A 25,606-nucleotide genomic window follows, 5' to 3' on the forward strand; every position below is an offset into this window, starting at 1 on the left:
TAAGCCCCCTGTGGCCGCTGGCCAGCTTTTCGGGTCAAGAGGTGTCAACAGTGGACCGTCAGAAAATGCTTTATTTGGAATATTTTCGATGGACTTCATGCATCGGAAAGGAACTTAGAACTACGGTAAAATATATATACGTATAAGATGATAATATTTCATTTCCTTAGAGCAAGGGTGTCAGACTCGGGTTGGTTCGAGGGCCGCATTAACGTCAACTCGATTTTATGTGGGCCGGACCATTTTAGACATAATATTTAGATTTTTTTTTTTATAAATGGATTAAAAGAACTGGATTAAAAGCCCTGAATTTTCAGTTTTTTATAGATCTAAAACAATGTTTATTTTAGCTTTTTTAAAATATATTTTTAGATTTTACAAAATGATTTTTGAACTAAAAACACAGAAAAAAATGATTAAAAAATTAGAATTATTGATTTAAAAGGGGGAAAATCAGGAAATTTAATATACATCTATACTCTTCATTTTAATTTGATCCTAAAACAGAAAGTTGGCACTCATGATTTACTTTCTCGGGCCGCACAAAATGATGCGGCGGTCCCGATTTGGCTCCGGGCCGCCACTTTGACACCTGTGCTTTGGAGTATGAAGCTTATTCTTTTTTTTGTATTACAACCTTTTCATTGTAAGAAAAATTGGTATGAAACTAGAACTATTTTGATATTTGATATTACTTAATAGATTAATTTCCCTTATTTTACAGCGGCCTGGTGGAAAAGTGGTTCGCACGTTCTTTTTCCGACTGGAGGCTGGCCTGACTGCAGTAGTAATATAAAATAAAATCCTCACGAGGGCCGCGGGGGTGCTGGATCCAATCCCAGCCAACATCGGGCAATATGGGAAGCTGTGCTGCCAACCTGCCATTAAACATGCACTAAGAAGCGCAGCAAAGAGTTTTCTTGACTGATGTTCACTCCTTCTCAACTGAGAAAAAGCCACCTGGTATGACTAGTGAGATGACATCATGGTTTCTGGACCCCTGCCTAAGTAGCCCTCTTTCCAACCCGTTGTACTGAATCGAACCCCATCAGGAGACTCTGGGCTCGCGTAACAGTACGCCACCGTTGCCAAAGCCGCTTCGGTCACGGTCACTTTGTTTTGTATGTGTAGACCGCATATGCTGTGTCAAACGGCTGGGAATGAAGGAGAGGAGTTTAGCGGGGAGAAGCAGGTGTTTGCCAGTCATTACTCTCTGACAATGACCCATCTGCTGCGGATGGGGAGGATGTTTGGAGGGTGGATGTCTCCCTGCCAAAAAGGGAACAAACACTCGCAGAGAGGTTGACGAGAAGGAAAGAAATGGCATTGTTTTTTTTTGGTGTTGTTTGTTTTTTAAGAAGTAGGCGGATGTTACGGTTCCTGGTGAGGTGAAACAAAACGATTTCCCACTGGAAGTCCCTGAGAGTTTAACTTAAGGACATCAAAGATAAATAGACGAGACAGTCGAACCAAGATGAGCCGCCAGAACACACAGGAAAACACATTCTCAACTTTTGCGTTCCCATTCAATTGCATTGACTGCTATTATTGCATCATTGAGGGCAGGTGATCCAAACTCAGTTCAGCCACATCGATGCTATTCATTGGACAATTGTCTATTTCCATAATGAATTGTGTCTAAATTGGACTGTAAATGTTAAGTGTGTTGAGGACTCTTGAACAAATGGAGTTCAAATGAAGTCTAGTTGAAACCGTGATATCACTTCTATTAATTTCAGGTGGCTGAACCTGTTGGCCATTAGAAAAGGTGTTAGACCAGCGGTGTAAAATTCATTTTTGTCAAAGACTACTTTTTAGAGTGGGCTTTCTTGTTTCATGATAGTAATTCCACATATATATGTATAACTACAACACATGGAATGACATCTGGTTAAAAAATCAGAAGCCAGAAAGAACATTTGTGAGAAAAAAGATCAATTTATGTAAAATTTGGGATTTCAAACCAAAATGTGACACCTCAGGCTAAAATATCGATGTTTTAGCAAGTATGAGCAACTACGATTTACTTTCACGGACCATGCAAAATATTCTTTGACTCAGGGCACATTGATTTTGCTTAATTTGATTTCATTTTGGTGCTAATTTTCAAAATAAAAACCAGAAAAAACGCTATTTTGAGGAGCATTTCAATTCTTTGCCATGAATGAAATATGTATGATGAAGTATTTTTTTTTTTACAAACTTGGAAAGTAGCATTAAAGGCGTCTCAAATGAAACGAATTCAGACCTCCCGTCACTCACATTTCCGCCTGTGGAGGGCGACAAAGATACAGTTTGAAAAACATGCTGAGTTCAAAACTCTTCTTAAAAAAACTAGACCAACAATAAAAAGAGATAAAAGAAATAACGCTTCTTCATGCACCATCACTTCGTGCTGAAGCTCTTAATTGGCCACGAACACTTAACAGCCTCCAACCCTTACAGTCTTCCCCAACCTCCTGAACACTTTTAATGCACAAAACGAACAAAAATGACCCCCTGGCCCCCTAATCTATTTCTTTCCCGACACATGCTTTGACTGCGATTTATCAGCCAATCACTAATTTGCATGGTAACCTCCACGTTGGCCCATCAACCTCGTTTAAGGCACCGTCGACTCCATTGAATAATCGCCTCTGCCTCGCGTTGATATTAAAAGTCAGCACCAGGAAAAACCGGCCGAAGCCGTCCAGCCTCGCCTCGCATGTGTTCTTTGACACTCCCGTGGAGAGAAAGTGGGCGTGGGCGTGCGCAACCACAAGAAGAGTCGCACGCGCACGCACGAGCCGCGAGTGCGCGCTAGCCCAGCCGGAGCGAGCGCATGTCACTGTGAGCGTCTCCTCCAAACCGTCCTGCAAAAAGAAGCCAAGAGGAATTACCACCACCATCACCACGCAGACGAAAAAAAAGAGCAGGAAGAAGAAGAAGAAAAGAGGAATAAACGACCATGGCGTTCGCGTCCGTGTGGATCTACCGCGTCCCCCTCGTCGTCATCGCCGTGCTTTGCCTGGCGCAATCCGGTAAAACGCTGCTTTTTAAAAATTATTTTTGGGTCCCCGTGCAACTTTGCTGCTCGGAAGCGTTGAGAAACATTTTACCTGATTTTGCTGTGCACTTTTTGGGGAGTTGATCTGTATTGTGCGTACAATTTCACTTGTTAATTGTCACCTGGTAAAGAAAAGTGGACGCCGGATGTTGCATTCCATTGCGCTGTAAGGTGCACCTGGAGTGGGGGACCCTAATGCACACCTGGGTGTTCCTGGGGGTGCGATGCTCTCGACTTTTGGGGTCCAAAATGATGGATTTGCAATAAGTGAATTCATGTATTGAGTATGCAATGGTTGTGGAGTTTTAATTTAAGTGGTGAGCAATTAGAAACACCTGGGCAATCTGTATTCTTCTCCTTCCAGAATATGTAAAACTGATCACAAAGTAAAAAATTCTATGACATTTTATGTTTTCTCTGTAATCTAGGAGTAGAATGAAAGTAATCCTGCTACCTTACTTGCATTGCTGACTAAAATATTGTGGGGGTTGTTGACTGTTTAGGGGTGCATTTTTCTTGATAAACCTTTTGACACTTTGAATGAGTGTATCATAAAAGTGCACATGTGACAAGATGACAACTGGAAGTCTTCTATTTATGACTGTGCCATTTCGATGGCTGTTCGAGACTGGCGTTTTCATGTATAGCAGGAGTGCATCATACTTAGTGCTTTTCCATTAACTGATTGGATGCCACTGACGGCAATAGTCGTCCAAGCAGTATGAACTGGGAGTCCTGGCAGTGATCATTCATTGCAAGTCTTCACAGTTTAAATGGTGGTTTAAGTGGACGTCTAACGGCAACAAATACATTAATTGCTTTAAACTGTACTTGTAATATAGTGATTTGCATGTCTGACATACTGTCCAAAGTTCACCTGCTTGAATAAGTAATGCCTCATAGATTGGGTTTTAAAATTAATGATACTAAATTAGTGGCCAATACATCCGCCCCACATTGCAAATGTTTTGGGTATCAATTTGGAGTTTGTTAAGAAAATGATTGAAGAGACGTTTTCTTATATATCACATTTCATACTCACTGAAATTTTACCATTGTTTTGATGTAGGTTTGATCAATTGTAAATATCACATGCATGCTGTTGTTACCCTCATAGAAAAGTGTTATGAGGATAGGAGTTTTGTCTGCTTGCAAAAAAGAAAAATATTGAAATTAAGGGGTTACCAGTTAATGCAGTTTTAAAAATAATAACACAATTCAATCAAAAATCATGACAATTGTTCCTGAACGGTGGCATCTGGAACCACAATTTCAAGTTCTTTGATGGGTGCTGCTGTTTTGTCAGGTAGATTATAATCTATAAAGGATGATGGCTACAATTAGCACCACCTTGGCGATAAAAAGAATGATTATTTCTAGGAAATAGAGTTCGACTGAAATAAATCGCCAGACCTCCATGCTTGTTTTTCCTCTGCCAAGTCGGTTAAAGTGTGATGTTGCTTCTTGTCACACTGTTGTTGTGCAGTGAGGCGACCCACACTGTTCTGACATCAGCTGTTCTGATGCCAAGCTCAACCTATTATAGCTTGTCTATTGATTGATACCCTCCTGTGTTTGTGAGCCCCCAGGTTGCAGGATATACACATCGGCGTGGAGGCGTGTGTGTGTCACGCAAGAGGTGTATGTGTTTAAGCGTGTGTTGTTTACCAAATTGTCTGTGTGTAGCATTTAAGTGGAGCTGTGTCGGGTATTGCGCTTTGCTCACTGTGGTGTCTTTTTCGTGTCAGATGCAGGTAACCTATGCTGAGAGGGGGTGCTCGGTGATCACTGTCATTAATCTAACCACTGACGGGGGAAGGGAAAGGATTGGTGAGGAGGGGGTGGAATAGATATATCTTTGTGCACCATATGCATTTATATTGTAAGCCAAGGGCTGTTTTGTGAGGGGAAATAAGTAGAAGCAATCTTGAGCTGAGGCCGCAGAATGACGGTAAAGGTAATGGTTATGGCAGTTCGGATTGCGCTTATGAGCTGGAATAGACCGCATCGTGGGAAGGCTCAAAATGTATATAGTTAAAACTGAAAGGTGTAAAAATTTAATGAAATCTGACCTGGTGTAGCAAAATGAGATTTTTTTTGATGAAATGCAAAAATGGTTGAAGAGGAGGATATTTTGCAAAATTGCGTTTCCTCAGGCAGCCCGGTGAACAAGTGGCATGCCAGCCTCTCAGTTCTGGGGTCGAGAGTTGAATCCCAGGTGGGTCTTCACCGTGTGGAGTTTGCATCTTCTCCCCAGGATTGCGTGGGTTTACTCCAGGTATTCCGGTTTCCTTACCAAATACAAACAATTTTGCATCCCTACCCTGAAATCAATGCCAGTGGAGCAAAACATGTGCTCGTTCACAATTAATTGCTTACTCCACCCCCATGCCCACAAGCACATCTGTATTCCTTAAACTCTCCACCACCATTTTGGGCCTCCATTACGACCTGGCATATCAGTGTACGCATTAAATCACCTCCATTTGTTTGTTTGAATGTGTGCAATGAGAACCATCCGTTTTGAGCATGCCCCCGCTACCCCTCCTCCTCCCAACGTGTCATTATGCTTGGACCATCCTTGCCTTGGCACTCCACTTTTTGTGTGATGAGATTTGAATACCAATTAGTATGTTAGATACACTGTGTCCATACAGAATACCATTGCACAAATATGGAGGAAGTTGAAATATAGTGGCCGATTATATAGATAGGGGTCATAATTCATGCCAAGTAAAACTATCCCAGATCGGATTTGATCATGTGATCGGAAACCGGCCCGCTCACATCATTTTCAGAGGATCGGGTAAATAATAGGGGTTCTAAATTGTTATTAATTCATAGTGACAGTCATGGGGTGTCATTGACAATGATAAATGTCCAATTCAGTCTGATTGTGGTGCGGTAGCATGAATAAATAAGTGACTAGTAAAACAAATGTTCAGTTTAAAGCTCACCCGACTTGTGAAATCGAAAAGTGGCTACAGAACAATTACAGCAAATTTTGAGTTGCGTTGGCAACAAAAAGCAAAAACTGTCAAGTTTGTTACTTCCCCTTTTAGAAATGAAAGTGTCAATGCAGGTGTGTCGTCAGTGTAAATATACTCTTCATGCAAAAATAGTAAAATGTACAATTTACGTCAAATTTTCTAGTTCTGATCAATGAAGAAAATTAATTTAATCAACCCCTTTTAGGAATAAAACTACCAGTACAAGAAAAACAAATATTATAGGTGTCTTGAAAATAGCAATTCTCAGTAGGTGGGATTACAGAACAGCCTTATTTGGCTTTCCCTGCCTGGATTTCAATTTATCTGATTTTTTTTGCCTACAAATTGACTGTCATTTTTCACTAAAACTAAGAATTAGTTTAGCTGCGTTATTACTCACTTGCTATCCTGTTGTAATCAACTGACTTTTCTCACTAACGGCTTTTATGCAATACATTTTGGACTATTAGACAGAAAAATATACATGGAGTAAGGCTTTTAGCACAGAGCAGAATGACGTGCTAGTGTGATAGTGTTAGGAAAATGAGATGCTGGTTATAAGGAAGTCTATGTTGGCACACAAATATAGTGCAAATTCAAATCACATAAGGAGAGAGTCAAAGGTTTAACACCACATGCTTATTTGAGAGAGGCTTTTAAAAGGCACAGGCATTGTTTGGTCCAAATATAATGGAATGTTCAGGAACACACTTGATGCATTTACTTTGGCTTCACAGCAATGCTTACACTAACATTGTCAGAGGCGGACAGCGTTCGATGCTTGTCAGATTGCATCACAAGAGTTAAAAATGGCTTTTGCTTTCCTCACTGCAACACTACCTCACCGCTGCCTTTTGTTCCTCGTGCATCTGTCTGTGGCACGGGCAAAGTTTTATCCTTTGATCCAAACCTTGGAGGGATAACTCACCCATGAATAAACTTGTCAACAATTTAATTAAAATGAGCAGGACTTCTTGGGCCGTGAGCCCCTTGTGCCCTAGTGCTTGCTGGTTCAAGGCAACAACTTAATACCATTACTTGGTAGGAATACTTAATTGTCTTGTTTTACGCTCCTTAAAGCAGCATCCAAACAATCAAGTGTTGGGTTGAGTATTTCTCAGTCTTGAGATCGCAGAAAGATCTCACTGATTTTGTAGTATTGGATAATTTAAGAGTGATTATTCTTCCCTCATTTGAAGGATCATGAGCCATTAACTTGTGGTGTAAAGTGTGTTAAGAATATTTTTCCTGTTCTGGAAGATGCAGATTATACCGTGGTGTGATAAATCCAACATTTATGTTATTTGCCTGATTTATCTTGTGAAATTGCTCTGTGGCAAACTTTATTTTGGAGGGAATTTTCTCTGTTAACTGGTTGGAAAACTATTATTTATTGGTAATTGCTAATGATCTGTTCAATATAATCAATTGCAACTCAATTTTGAGTCCAGGTAAAAGTGTTTTTTTTTAAAGTATGTTTGAATACAAATAATTTGCTTTCTGCTGACTACCCAGCATGTGTGAAATCAACCCCCCTAAAATCATTTGCCTTCTGCCTTTATTTGAAAATGCGTAAGTGAGCGAGCTCGCCTGCGCTAAGATCGAAAGAAATGTTTATACTGTTGGTGGAATCTGGGCACTGCGACAGCCCATTGCTTTTGTCTATAGTGTATATCCACAAGCATTTGAATGGTTTCTAATTGCCTAAATATGGCCAGAGCACAGCACTCTTTTTCTCTTGTCAAAACTCCCCAACATATTGGTGTTTGCCCTCTGAGCATTCAAAAAAAATCAAAACAAAACAATAGCTATGTTGTTTACCAAATAATAAGATATGATGCGTAATTGCTCATTCATGTCAAACTCCAAAAGGACTTTTTATACATTGTTTCCACACAAAGAAAGCTTCAGTATGTTTTATAGTTCAAAATGTATTAAGTTCTAACTCCCGATTGTGACAGTCTTTGTAATAAGAACAAATGTGGTATTGTTGCCTAAAGGATTATTATAGTAGTCTTTCATCATGAAATTTTTGATTTTCACGCCTGGTGGACATAAATATTTTGCGTGTTAGTGTTACACTGTTTTAGTCGTCAAGAATACGGCATACACGACGGAGAAATATGTTTTGTGTAATATACAGTTGTACCTCGACATACGATTGTAATCCGTTCCGAGACTGAGATCGTATGTCGAGCTTTTCGTAACTCGAGCGAACGTTTCCCATTGCAATGAATTGAAAACAAATTAATTCGTTCCAACCCTCTGAAAAAACACCAAAAACAGGATATTGGATTGGAAAAAATGTTTTATTTCTTCCAATTCGCCATATATTGACAAAGTACTAAATAACGAGCGGTTTAATAGTAATAAAATGTGTTTAATAGATGTAAAATTAGACGTATTTTGAGGAGGGGAGAGCCAACGACACACACGGAGACGGAGGGTGGGCCCTCTTTTTGCCCGCGCATGCGCGTTGTGCGTTTCCTGGTCGAAACTCGTCTGAATAAATCGTTCAGTCCTCGTGTATATATAGTAGTTATACACGAAAGAGATGCGGCAAAAAAGACTGTGCTACAATGATAAACAGCTTCTCATGTCATGGCCACCTGGCTTGGTCGCATCTCGAAATTTTAAACGTATCGCGAGCAAATTATTAGATTGAAATTTTCGTCGTACCACAAGCATGTGATACCACGAGCATGTCGTACCACGAGGTACCACTGTATATATTTTGACTTGTCCTGTGTTGGGACTCAGATTTGAATAGCAGTCTTCTGTTCCAGCCCGTCAGTCAAATCAATAGAAGACCGTGAAAGAATATTACTGTTGGACAACTTCAGCCTTTTGGAAAGGCCCTATTTAGATCAAGTGATGGCATCTTAAAGACTTCTGACAGGCTGCCCCAAAAGATCCTCATAAACAAATTGGAGCATTTTGCAACTGGGGCAAAGTCATGAGTGAGAGTGTCTCGCACTCGCAGCTCAATGTGGGATCACTTTCATTCCCCTTGAGGATTTTATGGCTCTATTACTCAGACAAGGCTGAAGTTCCTCACTGCAGCATTTAGTGCCGCTGATGTATTTTTCCGGAAATCTCTCCTAATCTGCCCCCTAGCGTCTGATGTGATTTCTAATTGTTTTTGGAGTGCTTGTACCATTGATAAGACTGTTGTCATCCCATGAAATCCCCGTGCGAGGGCGTTGAAATACACTGCGTCTGGATGAGCCACAGCAGGGGGCGTAAAGCCATTTGTGCCAGCGCGAGACGCTGCTGACACGGAACAAAACGCAAATCACTGAAAAATGATTATTAAAAGCTTTAACCAGTTTTTTTTTCTGGATCGAATAATAGAAAATCAAATAATCTTACTATGTAAAATGGAGTTTTTAACCCAGACTGGCTAACAACCAAATCTTGAGGTGTTAAGTCTCCTTAGAAAAAAGCACAGCATGATTTCATAATTTGGGATTGTAATACCTGGTCACATTATGTGAATCTTCTCCATATTTTATCTGAGTGAAGAGCAGGAGATATTAGAGTGACTGATTGATAGATGAATTTATAGGCATTAGCTGTTAATTGAAGGTTTCCATCACCTGTTTTCTATTCATTTAACAGCACATTGTCGAAATTTTGTGTGGCGTTAATCAGGCGGTCGCTCACGTGGACGGATGCTTTATAGCTGGCACATCATCTCATCGCCATTACTATTCCCCAGATGGAGCTGTTCATCGTGATCGTAACGCTGATCGATGGCGTCACCTCTGTGCAACTCTGGTCATAAATGACTTCCCTACCCTCAAACTTTCTGACTCAAGTCTGTACAAGTTCCACGCCAAGGACGCCGACTTGCTTCGGTGGCGTAAAATCAGCGGGACAACCATTTTTCTTGGGATTGTGAGCACAACCGAAGCGGACCTTTCGCGCTCGTGATCCAACGCCCTTTATTTGGAGGTCAACATTGAGTGATGTTTAAGGTTTTCCACAGACGAATTGAGGAGTGAGCAGACTAGGAGAATAGGGGGATTGTTGCATCTACAGACTGATAACAAACAAACGTTCCAAGTGGTTTCTGTAATGTTAACAGTCAATGTTTTAGCCCTGTTTAACAGCAACTTCAGCAATGCCTTTCATCCTTTGGTTTTTGAGTTGTCATGGCCTTTATTTGGAGTATTGAAAAGCTCAATGTCTTCAATTAAATTTGTAAAATAAAGTCATACATGGTGTGAAAACCCATTACAGTTACATTATTATTCGATCGAAATTCGAAAGTCGTAGGTAGAGCTGATCGTAGGTTGAGGTACCACTGTATTTTCCACTGGCCATTAATTTTGTTGAGGACCAGGTTTGATCAGGGTAGTCTTTAAATGTGATCAATTTGACCTTGGACTCACAAAAACTGATGACTGCCAAAGAATTAGCAGTCATTTTTTTTTCATTCAATTTCTCCCACTAACACTTCTAATTCCATCACATCAAAATTTTCTCTGGGGATTTTCTCTATTCTCAACCACTTTAACACCTCTTGCCAAAACCAGTGCTATTTTTTGAAGTGAGTGAAAACTCAATTTTGGCATTTTGGGTAAGTTGCATGCCAGGAACCAACAGAACGGGTAATCTGCTAGAGCAAACGTGCATTTAGAACCTGCTATTTGGAAAACTGTGTAAACAAGTGTCAAAATCTACCCTTCATACATTTTAGACTCCCCAAAAAATGTTTGAATGTAGCAAAGAGTAAAAATGTTTAGATACAGTATATTTCATATATAATATATATAATGTATTATATATTTTCTATGTAAGTGTTTATAATATTATACTTTTATAATATAGCTACAGAAAACTAAATGAGTTTCCCAGTTTTCAACATTATATTCCAAAAGGCCTTGTGGTTATAAATTAGTCTATCTTAGACGAGGGGACAAAAAGAAATCCTTCTATTAACAGAGTCAGAAAATAAAGAAAAATCAAAATGATTTATACACAGAAAACCTTTTATGTATTCACTCTGAATACATTCCAAGCCGTTTCCATGGCGTTGCAAGTAAATGTTTTGGCCTCCCTGCCATTATTTAACAACCTTCCTCACTGTTGTGACACCTGTGCCTGCAGACCCCGCTGGGTGCATGGCTAACACGGTGAGACAGTGGCCCTACGGTAGTGCCGGTAACCGAGGTGATTACCTCCCTCCCCCTCCCAGCTTGCACGTGATTTGGGCTGAAAAGGCCAAGTTCAGATAATTGAAGGGCTGAGATCTGTGTACTCTTCAAGTCAACTGGAATGAAGAGGGTGAGATCTGAAAGTGGAGCGATCCAATAAAGCCCAATTTCTTTCCTCGCCCCCTGAGAGAGGTCTACAAGTCCAGTAGAGGTCAGCTGATGAAGAGTGACCAGGCATGTAGCCCGAACCAGCCAGGCACTGATGAGGTCAGGACCGGATGGCTGGACAGTGTATAAAGGAGCCGAGCAAGGAAACGGAGAGGGTGAAAGTCGCCAAGGGGCAGACGTCGCAGACCAGTGAAGCGGGAACGTGCGAAACCTCAGGAGGAGAATCCAACAAATGAATGAACAATGGCGGGATTCGGACTGCCAGATGGGAGAAAAAAAACGGGGAGAATAAAAGCGGGCAATGGAAGGAAAAGGAACGGAAGGCGGATAGATGGATGGTGATAGGCTGGGATGAAGATGGAGTGAGGTTAGAGTGGGGACCATTTCTAGTCACATTGGGTCGTGATGGATGGGGTCAAAAAGGACGCACTCAACTCTGCCTCAGACATGACCAACTGAATACTGGATTGGTTATCCATATTTGGGTGAAAGCCTTTTATGTGAAGAAGAAGAAAAAAATACTATATTAATACAAGACTAATAATAGAAATGAATGGTTGTCTCCGTTGAGCCAGTCTAAATATGAGGTAAAAAAGAACAAAATCCAGCATCTTCATTTAAGCGAGTTTGAGTTTCAAGGGGCAACATTTTCTGAGAGCATCACAGTCGTGTTCCCGGTCCAAGTGTTTGCGGGGATGTAACTCAGGTTGCCTTGAGAACAGTCCATATATTCCCGACCTAATTTGTGGGCAAAGCCCAGCGGTACTTCATCTCGGACGGTTTAACACCCGGGTACGCACGCGCGACCATGTCTTGCTGCCATTTAGAATCCTCGTATCATCGCGTTAATAGTTTGGCTTTGATGAGATTGGCAGTGGCTGGGATTCGCCCGTCAATGCTGAACGCTATCTTCAGGGAAATCAGACAGAATTTTTTTTCACAAGGTGAGCACAACAACCACAAAAGGTCTTGGAGAAGTGTTCTACCTCAGAAATACTCTTCAGTGTCTTTCCCCTTGAGTGCTGAATTCATTTAAGCCATGGATGCGTCTGATGCAGATAAAGCACTAATATCGCTTGCTGTGATTTTTCAAATGACTTTTCACTCCGTTCTTTACTTAAGTGTGAGCAGTCTATTATTGCTCTGTAATTTGAAACATTTAAAGCTCTAAGAGAAGATAATGACAGATCTCTTCTCAAATCATACGTTTTACGTGTCATGTTCTTGACAAACAAAAGTTATCGCAGGCTCTATTCAATAGAGTGACCACAATGTATATGGTTATCAGTAATATAACATCAAAACTGCTTGGAATTTTGTCATGTTATACTCAAATTAATCATAAAATGTCATTTGGCGAAATGGCTGCCATTGACCGCAACCAATCTGTTCTGACTGGGAGGGTTGACGGTCATCATTCACTCTTTTCCCCTCATACAAGACCAAAATATGCCCACACTTCAGATTTAATCCTCTTCATGCTAACATAGTGTCTCTGACATTAAGTGTGAGCCACTTTTCTTCAATGGCTGCCTTCTTCCATTGCTGTTTTCTTCCCGTTGGTGAAGAAAAGCTTCCCGAAAACCACTTTGAGATGTAACAGAGACTGGAGCAATAACAATTTTGGTGAAGCCACTTCTTTCTTACACATTCAAAGGGAAATCCTTTTACTTGAAAATAGCAAATTGTGATTTCATTCCGCTCCTGGCAATTGTCGAAGCTTTTATTTGACTTCCCATGATGCTCACTTTCTTGAACTTCCCTGGAGTCTGAAGCACTCTTTCTTCCACTTCATCACCGGACCTAAAACAATTATTAATTAGAGCCAACCATTTAGCAGTTCATGTAAACAATCTCTGCTAAAAAAAGAAAGAAAGAGAAAAAGTCATCTCTCCAAGACTCCCTGAGCGCTGAACGAAACAAAGACGAAAAATGCTAAAACCCCTGCAGTCACGCTGTTTTATCTCTCGACTTGAGATTAACTGCACTTTTTATTGAAAATTCACAAGGTCATCAATTCACCCTCATCTCATGTGAAGGCAGAAACAAATGACGTGTCTGCAAAGACACAAAAATCGGAGTGCTGACATTGTTTCTGCTCTGAGCGCCGCCGTTGGCACGAAACAGAAACGACCTTGAGGGGGACTACGTTGGCTCATTCCCTTTTAGGATGCAGTTTGTGCTGTACAGCTGGGATTTAGAACTATGATTGAATGAGCCAAGTGGGGGAGTGTCGTGTATAGATACATTTCTAGTGTCTTACAGTTGTTCAGTGATAGTATGTGCCACAGTTTGGATTTGTAAAAGTGACTATTTCTTGGTTTTTGACTGCAGATTATGTGGGCATATTGATTAGCTTGTGAAATTTGACTTTACTTTTATTCAATTTAAAAAACAAAAAAGGTGTATCCATAAATGGTGTTTTTAAAAAAAAAATCACAATAGAACTTTTTTACCACTTATATAATGACTTGGTTTGAATGAAAAAAAACACCCATTATCCAAGTTGAGGAAACAGTTACCGAAAAAGGATGGATAAATATAACCTCTGAATCCATTGGGTGTTTACACTTAATAGAAACAAAGTGAGCAGCCAATCGTTGCAAATTTGACCTTCATAAAAGCATTTCCATTAGTTAGCAGTGTGAAGTGTGATAGAGAATCATCATTAAGTACACATGCTTTGACATTAAATAGCAAAAATATTGATATTTAGTGCTGTCTCATGAGAGCTAATGCACATCGATGCATTACAGTGATTTGGCTAGTTTGTTTCAACGGTACAAACAACTTGGTTCCACTCTGCCTCCTCTACTAAACAGAGCACCAGACTGAACGGTTTTGACTGGAGTCCACAGCTACGTTCCTATCGCCAAGGTCCATCTGTCAGGGGAAATAACGTTATCGTGGACCCGCAGAAGGACCGAGCCACTCTCGGGATACTGAAGCGCTTTGACACCTTGAGCGCAGTTTGCAGAGTGGCTGCAGTTTCCGGACCAGGCTGGTGAATTGAGCTGTGTGAAAGGGTAGTGGAGGTGGGGGGTATTGGTGTGTCCCTGCAGAGAACAGTGGGATTCCGCAGTCAAGCTTGAATCCGAGGATATGAACCCTTTTTCCCATGTCCTATATAATGGTGAAGTTGTTGTCCCATGGTGTACATAGTGGGACGCCGTCATCTCTTGGCTGCATATAGTGTGGAAAAACTTACTGCGAGAGAAGCTAATAAAAGCGAGCGCTGGGGGGGAACACTTTTTCTTTTTCTTTCCCCGTCATCTGCAGAGCCAAGATGGCTACACTGGGGTGTCTGAATCACAGTAATTCTGCTTACACTGCATCGCTTTCATCAATCCCAAAAAAACCCACTCGGCATGAACTCATTGGGTGCCATTATGGGCGATAGATGTCCAATCCATTTTGTTTTAGAGAGCTGGTGGATACCAGCTACAAAAACAGCCACCAAAGCTGTTAAAATATATAATCGTTATTATAATGAATTCTAAATAATGCCATCGATCCTGCTTGCAAAAGAATGACCTGGCTCTTATTCAACAGGGAGATTATTTATTGGGAATGGATAATTAATTAAATTCTACCCATGTATTCAAGTGCACTCTTTACTTTTCTAAACAGTATATGTGTATATGTATATTGCACGTCAATGTCTTTGTTCTTTACCTTCACAATTACAATGGATATTAATGTTTTATAAGCGATGAAACAAAGTGAGCCATCTGGTACGGGCCAGAGTGGAGCCTCTTCTATACATTGACTGGAGGAAGTGGCTCGGGTCTCTCTAGTAGGGTGATCCGAACACATCCTATCAGGACGAGATCCCGGGTATGAGCCTTGACCAACTCCAGAATCTTAGCCTCAATGGCTTTTCAAAAGAGCTTGCTGAAGTGGCTTAGGAAAGGGAAGTCTGGATTTCCACTGCGACCTGTGCAAGGCGGAGTATAAGAAAAAGTGTGAATGGATTGCAACATTTGGATGTCAAGAGTTTCACCCTGGAAGGATTTCATTTATTTCCTAAGTGAGGAATTATTTCGAATTGCGAACAAATCAAGGGCGACCAACATAGCTTGTGCTTGACCTTAGCCTACCTTTTCCCTTTGGCATTTTTCCCTGTTTGACTTTAGTTATGTGACAGTATCCATTTAAAAGGCTCAGGTAGCAGCATAGTGCCGCGGGAGAAGCGATTTACGAGCTTAGCGAGGGTGGAATTAAAAACAAACATAAAACACTGGTAATTAGAAAGCAGGTTGATCCCAAAAGATGACTGATGTGTAAATCATGGGGCCTTATTACTGCGGGAGGAGCACAAAATTTGCTGTAGCGTAGGCGACATTAATTTGCATGTGGAGGCATTTACGAGCTCTTCGAGACTCGCTGAGATCTCTAGCGAACTCCTCAAATTTTCAGGTCGTCATTGTATTTTATGGTTCTTTGGACATTTGCATCTGTAGCTTTCCTTTCCCATATAGGAGGGCATTACACAATTGCTTGCATTCACTCTAAAGGGAAGACTAGAGGACTGCTATCGAACAGTTTTTACCTGTGTGCTCTCATTTCCGAATAACAGCTGTTTTAAAAAAAAAGTCTTCACTTCCCATCTGTTTCTCTGCTGCCTTTCTAACACTGGGTTCGTAATACATCCCCACTGAGGGTCCACTAAATCAAGGGCCCCCGACGGTGGCTTAGTGTCCTTTTTTTGTCTTTTCCTCGTCATTCTCATCCAGCCACCCCCCCACTGCTATCTGACTTTGTCCCTTTTTGGGCTTTATTGCTTCTTAAATACCAAGGGCCATGCTTGTGCACATTCTGTAATATAGGAGATGCAGGTGCAAGCGCCCACATGCATCTGCCAAGACTCTTAGTTTGGGTTCAATGATCAGACTGCATAGGCGGAAGACATGTTTTTGTAAAGGATGCCAGCAAATCTGTGTGATGAATCTCCCTCGATGCATACGAAGATCTTTGTTTCTCTTTCTGTCTTTTTATTGCAAATTTCGTTGCATGATGTTCCTGCAACAAGGTTTTTTTGTGTTAATGCAGATATTTACGTTTTGCGCATATGTATACAATATTTTCTATACAATATTATGCAACAAATCATCCTTCAAACACAATCCTGACAGAGGACTAGGTTGAGAGAATGTTATGCTTTTCATAAGTGTGCTGTTAGAGTTAATTTATCAGTTAACTATGTAGCAAAAGGCTTGTATCACACAAAACAGTGGATTTTTCACTTTACTATTGAGATCCATCCATAGATGATTCTGTATTTGTTTAGTTTATTACTAACAACATTAGGAACTTCATTTTTAAAATTCCATTTGACTTTCAGAAATGACGATACCTCAGGACAAATCTTACCACACAGATGATAGGCGTCAATGAAGGTCTGCACCTTTGTACTAAATTGCATTCTATTTCTTAAACATATTTTCTCACCGATTTATTTGCTCTATTTACTTTCACTTACCCTTCCTTTGTCGTGCTTTAACATTATTTCCTTTCAGTCAATCTACTTTTTCCTTTTTCTTATTGCTTTTTCCCCCGCTTCTGCGCGAAGATGCTGACGTGTGCTTTTTAATGCCTCGCTGCAACATTCTGAAGGTGTAAGGCTTACTTTTTTAGCATCTGCACTTTAGGGATCAAGCATCACCACTTCTCACCAACTGTCTCCCACCCAGAATCCTTTGCTCCCTTGGCAGCTTTACAGTCAGGCCTACAGTACATTTATAATGGCGACCCTACCGCCTCTATCCTTGGCTCAAGGGTTGCCTCCTGCACAACTTTGACTTGTTGTTATTTGCAGTAAAGTGCAGTTTAGCTCCCTTACATGCCCTTTTAATTCCCTCATATGCTTCTCCAATCTCTATCGTCTCATGTCTGGTTCCTCCTCCACTTTTTTCCACTTCTTTTACTTGGCCCTTGAGGCACTTAACATACACTCAATTTAAAGAAGTCGGTGTGCTACCTAGAACTATTATAAAAAATAAAATAAAAAAGATTATATTCTTGTGTAATCCAGTAGGAATTAAAGGAAATAAAACAATCTGCTTCAGGGTTTAATTGTTCCTAAAATAAAAACTATACAATGTGCACAGGCAATGTTTTAATTTAACATTTGAATTATAGAAAAACACTTGTCTCTGTTTTGGGATGCATTTATTTTTCTGCAACCATGACAGGCTGACTTTAAAAAATCAAATAGAAGCAGCAAACCCACTCTTAAGACCCTATTACTATTCTTCTTTACTAGATATGCAGAATTTCACAGGGCACTAGCCCACCCCAAGAGATAACACACACATGCACACACACACACACAAACCACCGGGTTCCTTCCAGAATTGCTGAATAGAGTTGTGTAGCCCGTCAGTCAACCGTGAGCCCGCACAATCACACACACACGGCTTCTTAGCAACGTCCAAGCACACTCTCGCCTTTCTGACGTTGCATATTTGGCACGGCGAAGAGACTCAATTACGACGAAGGTGAAAGAAGCCATAAACTCAGCAGCGCAGATACAGACACGACGAGTCCGCAATCGATCACGGAGCCAGGTAGATGTCCAACAATGCTTTTTTTCCCTTTTCCTCTCCCGAGTCAAATGCTTCTGAAGTGTTAAGGAATAGTTGGAGGCTGTGGATGGATTAAATATAGCGGAGATAAAAGCTGGGCATGTGAAACCCTTCTGTCTAACTCAAGTTCTATGGCATAGTTTATTTTCTATAATTTTCTTAAATGCTGTCATGCATAGCGGCCACTTGGTGAGTGGTTAGAATGTTGAGCTCACAGATCTGGAGTTTAGGGTTTGATCCCAGGTCGGTCCTCACTGTAAGGAGTCTACTTGTTCTTCATGGGCTTGCGTGGGTTTTCTCTGGATACTCCGGTTTCCTTCCATATCCCCTAAACATGTATGGTAGGCCGGTTGAACCCTCTGAATTTCCCCTAGGCATGAGTGTGAATGTGTATGGTTTTCTATGTTCTTGTACCCTGCGATTGGCTGGCCACCAATTTAGGGAGTTCCTGGTGCCCACAGTTAGCTGGAATAGGCTCCAGCACCCCCGCCTGCTGTGAGGATAAGTGGTTCGGAAAATGAATGAATGACTGCCGTACCTTGAATTACAAATTAACTTTATACCACACCTACAGTGAAGGCTTGGTGCCGTTGAATGAATGCATAACTTAGTATAATATTTTCATTTCAATTATTTAGAACCCTCTTATGGGTGTTGCTGGGAAATTGCTTGAGAACCTGCTGAATTTTGGGTGTGATTTTTTTTTTTTCCCCTCCATATCCTCATGAGAATGCATTGAGTTGCCGCATTAACGTCATAGCACGAAGCCGGACTTGATCACTGCAGGCAATTTAGCACACACTCCTACATCTATTGGGATTTGGATCGTTTAAGCAGCTGTCTCGCTCACCTCTGCTTTCTTTTCATTCTACCCGTCTGCTCCTCCATCTTTTATTCATCTTTATGTCCCCTTCAGCACATCCCTATATCTCCAGTGTCATTCCCTCCCTTCTCCCCTCCACGCCATCGCGACCACTTATGAATTTATCACCTCGTTCCTTCCTTCAGCTTCCTTTTAGTCCTGTCCCTCTTACCCCCTATCAGTCCTGTGTTATTCCATCTTTGTGCTCTGTGTATGCTAGAAATTTAGTTTTTGTCTTGCAGTTAAGACCCTCTGCTCCTTTTTGTTTTTGGTCTCTAGAGTCCAAACACTAAGGAAGCACAGATGATGAATTGTATATTATCATTAACGTTTCTTCATGGTGTAAAAAGCAGAATGGTGAATAATAAAGGTAATTTTTGTTTTAAAAAATCTTTCAAAATAAGCTTTCACTTTTTTTGCAACAAAATTATCATTAAAAGGTCACTATCAATCACTTGATTCGATCAGCATACTCCTCAATAGATAACATTATTTACTTGATATTTATAATACCTAGCATATTTACTGTAACAAATGTAATATTGTTGGCATTTTCTCAGTAAAATAAGTAAAGTGGATGAAAACATACTGATAGGGTTACATCAGGTAGAGTGAGACATTAAAACAAGGACTAGAAATGTATAAAATCGGAAAAATAGATGCATCAATATACTTGATAACTAAATTCAAACAAAAACTTACATTTTTAGTAGTTTGTATGTAGCTTATTTAAACATTGACGGGTTGGATGTAAAATGTCTTCCTATGTATACAATGCAATGACTCAAACTATGCTCATTCAATTTAAAAGTAACATTTGCACAACTTTAACCTATCACAAGTGCAGATATTTTGCGTGGTAAATAAACAAAGGACAGAAACAAAATTTTATACATTGCTCAAGAACTTGTTTTTGATGCTGATCTCATAAGCATAAGGAAAAAAAATCTACATAAAGTCCCTTTTTAATTGCTCATGCAAAAAACAAACTTTGCATTCTGAAAGAGGTTGACGGGACCGAATCAATAACGAGCTTAAGTGGACATCACATGAGGTGAAACGGGGCGACAGTGCGCTGGGACGAAGTTACCTTGACGCGTGGACACTTTTATTATGCGCTGCTTGCCTTTTTAATGAGGCTTATTTAAAGGCAACTGCGGTTGTCCACCGACCGCAAACAGATTTGCCGCCTTGGGCGCAAATCAAAAGTGTGACAAAAAGTCGTATTATTCTAAACTGGATCTAATAAAAGAGAGGAATCTTTTACAGCCAGCCCATAAATGACCCACGTTTGCTCTTGTTTGTCATTTACCTCTCATGCTTTCCCCTGCAGCAACTTTCTTTTATGGGCTGTGTATTCATTACAGCACAATAAAGAGCTGATAGGAACAGAGCTATCTTCTTAAATCGAGGCATATCCGTTAACTTGCTATCACGGCCTACTTGTAAAATCCTCCAACGTCTCATCATTGATATGTGACGTACATAATATTGCATTGGCGATGATTTAAGGCCGCGCTGCAGTGGCTGCTCCCGTGATGGAAAGTTGTTATTCTTTAGGTCGCAAGGAGTTTTTCAAATGTATTCATCTTTTTTTTTAATGTTGTCGACATATTCAGCCGTCGTAATACTACGGCATGTACAGAATGCTGTTCGTTTATAAACGCAATGGCAGCAATATGTGATGTTTGACAATCGGCTGGATGAAAGTGTGTAAACGTCAAGTTGTGCCCGATGAAGACGTCTCAAGGGCGACAGCGGTGAAGATGAATGGAAGAAAAGCGAATAGCCAGATCTCCTCTTTGTTTGCTTGGCACGATGCGTCATTCTCAGATTCTTGTAATGTTCTTTTTATGTGCAGTCAATAGAGTCGCAGATGTAAAACATTTAGAGGGCAAGGACCTATTTCATGGGAAAAGTTTTTGCTTGCAACTCTCTTGAATGTAGAGTATTTTGACTTCTTTTGTTGACAGGAGGAGCAATCGCATTATTTGACAAGTTCATTGAATGGTCAGGTGGGGGGTTGCAGTTGAAATTTGGTAGACCACTCCAAATTAGATTATTTGGAGCCATTCAGTTCATTTCTATTTAGCAATGTGGTCGTAATCTTGATTAGGATTTGAGAGGAGCTTTCTTACAAATTTACTTTTTATTTGAACACAGTTACTCTGGGTAAAAAAGAAGAGCAGTAATTCATAAATTTTGCCAAACTGCCCATGTGCCAGCGAATATGCAAGCAGATTATTATTTTTAATTCAATCATAGATTTATTTTTAGGGGTGTCTTTTATTTCCATTGTTAACAGTGCCAATAATCATAAAAAACTGGATGGGGATATCAGCAATTTGAATGGGTTCATATCTCCATTTAATTGCAATGCAGAATTTGATATATGGAGCCAGTTCATACTACATATTTGAAAAATATGATCTCGTTTAGTATATTCACTGACACTTCAGGAGTAATTATGTCAATTTGTGCCTGCAGCTGTGATGATACTTTTTTAGCATTCTAGAAGATTAAGTGCTAATAGAACACTTGCTCACTCATCGATCCCACACTGTAACTACGCTTGACAAATTCTCTCCTGAGTTTTATTGTGTGACCCTTGACTTTAGTGTCCAATCCTTTCGTATTTACATGCTTTTGTCTCCTAGCATGGAACGACGGTTCCGCTCTTCAAAGTTGTGTAAAATGCTGGTGAGACAACTTCCCTGGGAGGGAATGCAATAATAAAAATGTCCTCTCTTTCGCAACTTTTCACTTTAATGGGGGCAAAGGGAAGCCATTGATGTTCAAATTATTCCACCTCTCTCCACATGGCAAAAATGTCTCTTGTTTCAAAAGTAATGAGTTCTTGTCCCATTGGCCATTAAAAATTTTTGTACATGCTGATCTTCAGACGGTGATTGTTAATGTGGCACTAAGAAGAAAAATATTAATTTGATCATGGACTAATGATAAGAGCATCATATACAGTAAATTTTGATAATGTAGTATGTACTGAATCCTGTCTCTCTGCCAGTCTTTAATTTATGGACTATTGCTGTGTGGCTGTAGCTCATCTCCCAGCTGGCGTCAGCAATCAATTCCATGTAATTATCAACTCATCAATAATAATGTCATCTTGAACCACTCACTCACTTAAATCAGCTACCGTGCATTTATGGTGAGCAGCGTGTGTGCGTGTGCATGTGTGTGTGTGTGTGTGTATGTGCGAGCTGCGGGTCAACTTTTTAACACGCATTTAGTGAAGTCATGTGGAGCTTTTTCAGAGATTGCGCCAAGGCCCTCTCGCTGTGTGTGATGTGATAGAAAGATTAAAGGGCTCCAATCAGACGTCGCCCAAAGCTGGAGCTCCTGCCGCGATGCAATCTCTCTCGTGGCTAGATTGGCGTAAAAAAGCTTTCCGCTCGGCTCGCTGCGCTGGCTATTTCTTAAAATTACTTTCAAGTGGGATATTTGAGGAACTGTTTTGACTGAATGGATTAGGACATAACTGATGAGCACTGGTGGTAGGCTAGTTCAAATGACACACTGGGCGATATTACTCTGGGCCCTTCAGTGTTGTCCGGCAGAAGGTTGGGCATATATTGATATAAAAATAATACATATTGATATATTTTCAAATGTGATAGGAAATTAAACTACTCACAATTCTGGGTCGAGGTTCCGATCCAAGGTGGGTCCTCACTGTATGGAGTTTGCATGTCCTCCCCGGGCTTGAGTGGGTTTTCTCCGGGTACTCTCGTTTCCTTCCACATCCCCAAAACAGGCTAGGCTGGTTGAACACTCTAAATTGCCCAGAGGTATGAGTTTGTGTGTCAATTGTTATCCGTCTCCTTGTGTCCTGCCTAAATATATTTGGATTTGACTTAGTAGATACTGGTATAAAAAACACCACTTTACAAGGCGTTCTTTACTTATTTGTATTCAGATGTCAAAATTCATACGATCATTAAAGAAAAAGAAATCTTTTAATTTAAAACTATGTCAGCTACGTTAACAATAGTCTTTATCATAAAAGTTTTATCAGCAGGAATCACATAAAGCTCCAAAATTATTCCAAATTCTAATTTTTCAAACTGACCTAATGTCACCAAAAGTCTGCTGACCCTGAACAACTTCCGGTTTGAGTGATGCAAAAATAAGTAATGTGTTTTTAATCGCATACTTATGACTTAAATATAAGCAACAAAATGACTGTTTCACAATTTGAATCTTGCAATAGTATAATCTATAATTTAACGTTCATGATATTTTGATTTTAACCTTGTAAAAGTTCAATTTTAATCTTGTTATAGTCATATTCATTTTTCTCTCTCAGTATTACATTGTATTACGGCACAGCGGTTGGGAAACACTGTCATAAAGAATGTAGGTTTCTCTTTAAATCACCAAAGATGGTTTCCTGCTAAATATACAGCATAAGAACATTAATCCATAAAGTTATTCTGATGATGAGTGACAGGCTGGAAAATGGACATTGACCACACAGACTATTAAAATGACTTTTGGATCATACCAAAGGCGAAAAGACAGAGAGAAACATCCTAAAAAAGTCAAGCCCTTAGCATTTCTGTCTAATAAATCAGATGAGCGAGCGTTCCGCCGTTGCATCTTTACTCGAGCTTTTTTATTCAAGTGCATTAATGTGTTTCAAGGTTTCTGCGTAGGTGATTTTGTGTGGGTGTTATCGCTGAGTGCTAGTGTGCACAAAACGTGATGTTTGTTGGCCTTTTCTATTTTGAAACATTACATAGAGTCAGTGGTGGGAGTGAGAACTCCCCCCTCCTGTGTGCCAGCGGGCTGAGATGAAGCGATACAGGAGCAACAGAGATGCTACAGAAAGACTGTTAATTAAAATCTGTGAATGAGAATCAGGTAAGAGAGATAACAGGGACTTCAGGGAAAATATTTATCTGCATTATTTATTCACCACACAGATATTTGAACCTAAGGCCGAGAGGGTTCACTGGTTCAGCAGTGTGGAAAGTGCATAAGAGGGAGAATTGCTTGTGTTGTAGGCAAATGGAAAGAGCCATTCATAGAGGGTGCTTTTTAATCCTTTTTTGGGGGGTTATGAAACGGGGTGCCTAGTAGCTGTGCTGGTTTCGGGTAAGATAAGGCATAGAGTTGAAATAGGATGAGATGACTTGTTGAAAAAAAAATGGTGTCATCGCTTTGTGTGAGCAGGAGCATATAAAAGAGATAGAATTGCAAATGATTACCGGTGTACGTTCTCACACAGCGTAATTACGTGGACTGATATGTTTATCTGCTTGAGACAAAGTAGGGTTCTTTTGATATGAAAATTTTGATTTGTATTAAGTATCTTGAAAAGAAGATGTAATAGAAATTCAAATCGGCAGTAAGAAGCGTCCGAAACAACATCAATTTCCGTACAATTGGAATACTTGAGACCAGGGGTCTAATTCAATCTATGTACTGAATACAACAATCTGTATTAATAACTGTCAGATGATTAACGGGACTATTTTTACATTCCTCAGCCAGTAGCATTAATTAATGACCTCTTAGCAAAACCAACAGCACCAAAATTAACGATAAACCTAAGCCTAGTGCCTTACTTTTATTGTTTTTTGTTGGAGAACTTGTTAAGACCCTGACTGACGTAGCTTCTTAAAGGGACAACGCATGTACATACAAACTCTTATACACTCACATGTTGGCTCAGTGAAACTGCTCATGGCCATTGTTGGCTTTTATTGATGCGTAGACCGTGTTGTTTTACCTTGTTTTGTCGCCAGTCTTTTGGTCGTCGGTCTTTTGGTCGTCGGTCTTTTGGTCGTCGGTCTTTTGGTCGCCCGTTGTCGCGGTCGGGGCGACCAAAAGACCGGCGACCAAAAGACGGCGACCAAAAGACGGCGACCAAAAGACGGCGACCAAAAGACCGGCGACCAATCGACCGCACACGATTATTTTAGCAGTGTTATCATAATCGTATGTGCAAACACGTAAAACAAGTGAAAATAATTCTACTTCATTTTTCAATTTGAGATTATTTCTCCATCTATGTTAGCAGGCTAATGACCCGATACAACTCTTTAACTTTGTGCCGTGTACTGCGCTCTACTATAAAAACTCCCTCGTCACCCAGGTGTGAATAAGATTGCTTGTAGCTCTTTGAATGAAAAACACTTCTCAGAAGCGCTCAGCACAAGGTCAATGTGCTACTACCCACAGTCAAATGAAATCTTGAAAAATATAAAGATGTAGAGATTTAAACTGTGGTTTCACTTCAGAGGGGCATTGGCCACCTAATAAATTGATGGTAGTAGGACAAGGAAGGCGATGGGTATGGGGTGCTGTAAATCTTTCTAACGACTCTTCTGCAGATAGAGGGAACAACAAATGGCAGGTAATTACAAAGGAGTTGGACAATATGATAAAGGGAAGGGTGAGGACAAGTGATGTTTGGCCAAAAATGGCCGTGGCACTCAATATGCGTCAAAATATGAGGCCTGACAATCTGAGGAAAAAGATGATGAACCATCCATAAGCCCGCCGTCCCCCAGGGAGGTGGGATAAAGATGTTGCTAACGCTGATTATGATTCTTGGGATTATGATTACTGTAATGAAGATGATGATGATAAATGTCACGAGCACGTCGCCAGTAGTTATCGCGCCTTGATGAAACATCTGTTTAGTGGGTTGAAGGCTTAAAGAAAATTTAGTGGATGTTATTAAAAAGTACCACACGAGTTTGTTTGTGCTGCATATTTTTTACATTACTAATGCCAATGGTAAAGGTGTGTGTGTGCATGAT

General features: G+C 40.3%; 1 protein-coding gene across 4 annotated transcripts in view; it reads left to right on the forward strand.

Annotated features, from left to right (window-relative positions):
• The first annotated feature begins 2,728 nt into the window (after positions 1 to 2,728).
• The window catches only part of cadm4 (cell adhesion molecule 4), a 146,707-nt gene continuing 123,829 nt past the window's right edge, over positions 2,729 to 25,606 (forward strand). Inside the window, exon 1 of one of the 4 annotated variants that reach the window (XM_077598837.1) lies at positions 2,729 to 3,020. In XM_077598837.1, coding sequence (XP_077454963.1) covers positions 2,948 to 3,020 — 73 coding nt within the window. In that variant the 5' untranslated portion in view covers positions 2,729 to 2,947. The remainder of the gene's footprint in view (positions 3,021 to 25,606) is intronic. The other 3 variants (XM_077598840.1, XM_077598836.1, XM_077598838.1) reach the window with 3 other exon arrangements.

This window comes from Stigmatopora argus, chromosome 4, assembly GCF_051989625.1.
Source record: "Stigmatopora argus isolate UIUO_Sarg chromosome 4, RoL_Sarg_1.0, whole genome shotgun sequence".
Lineage (NCBI taxonomy): Eukaryota > Metazoa > Chordata > Actinopteri > Syngnathiformes > Syngnathidae > Stigmatopora > Stigmatopora argus.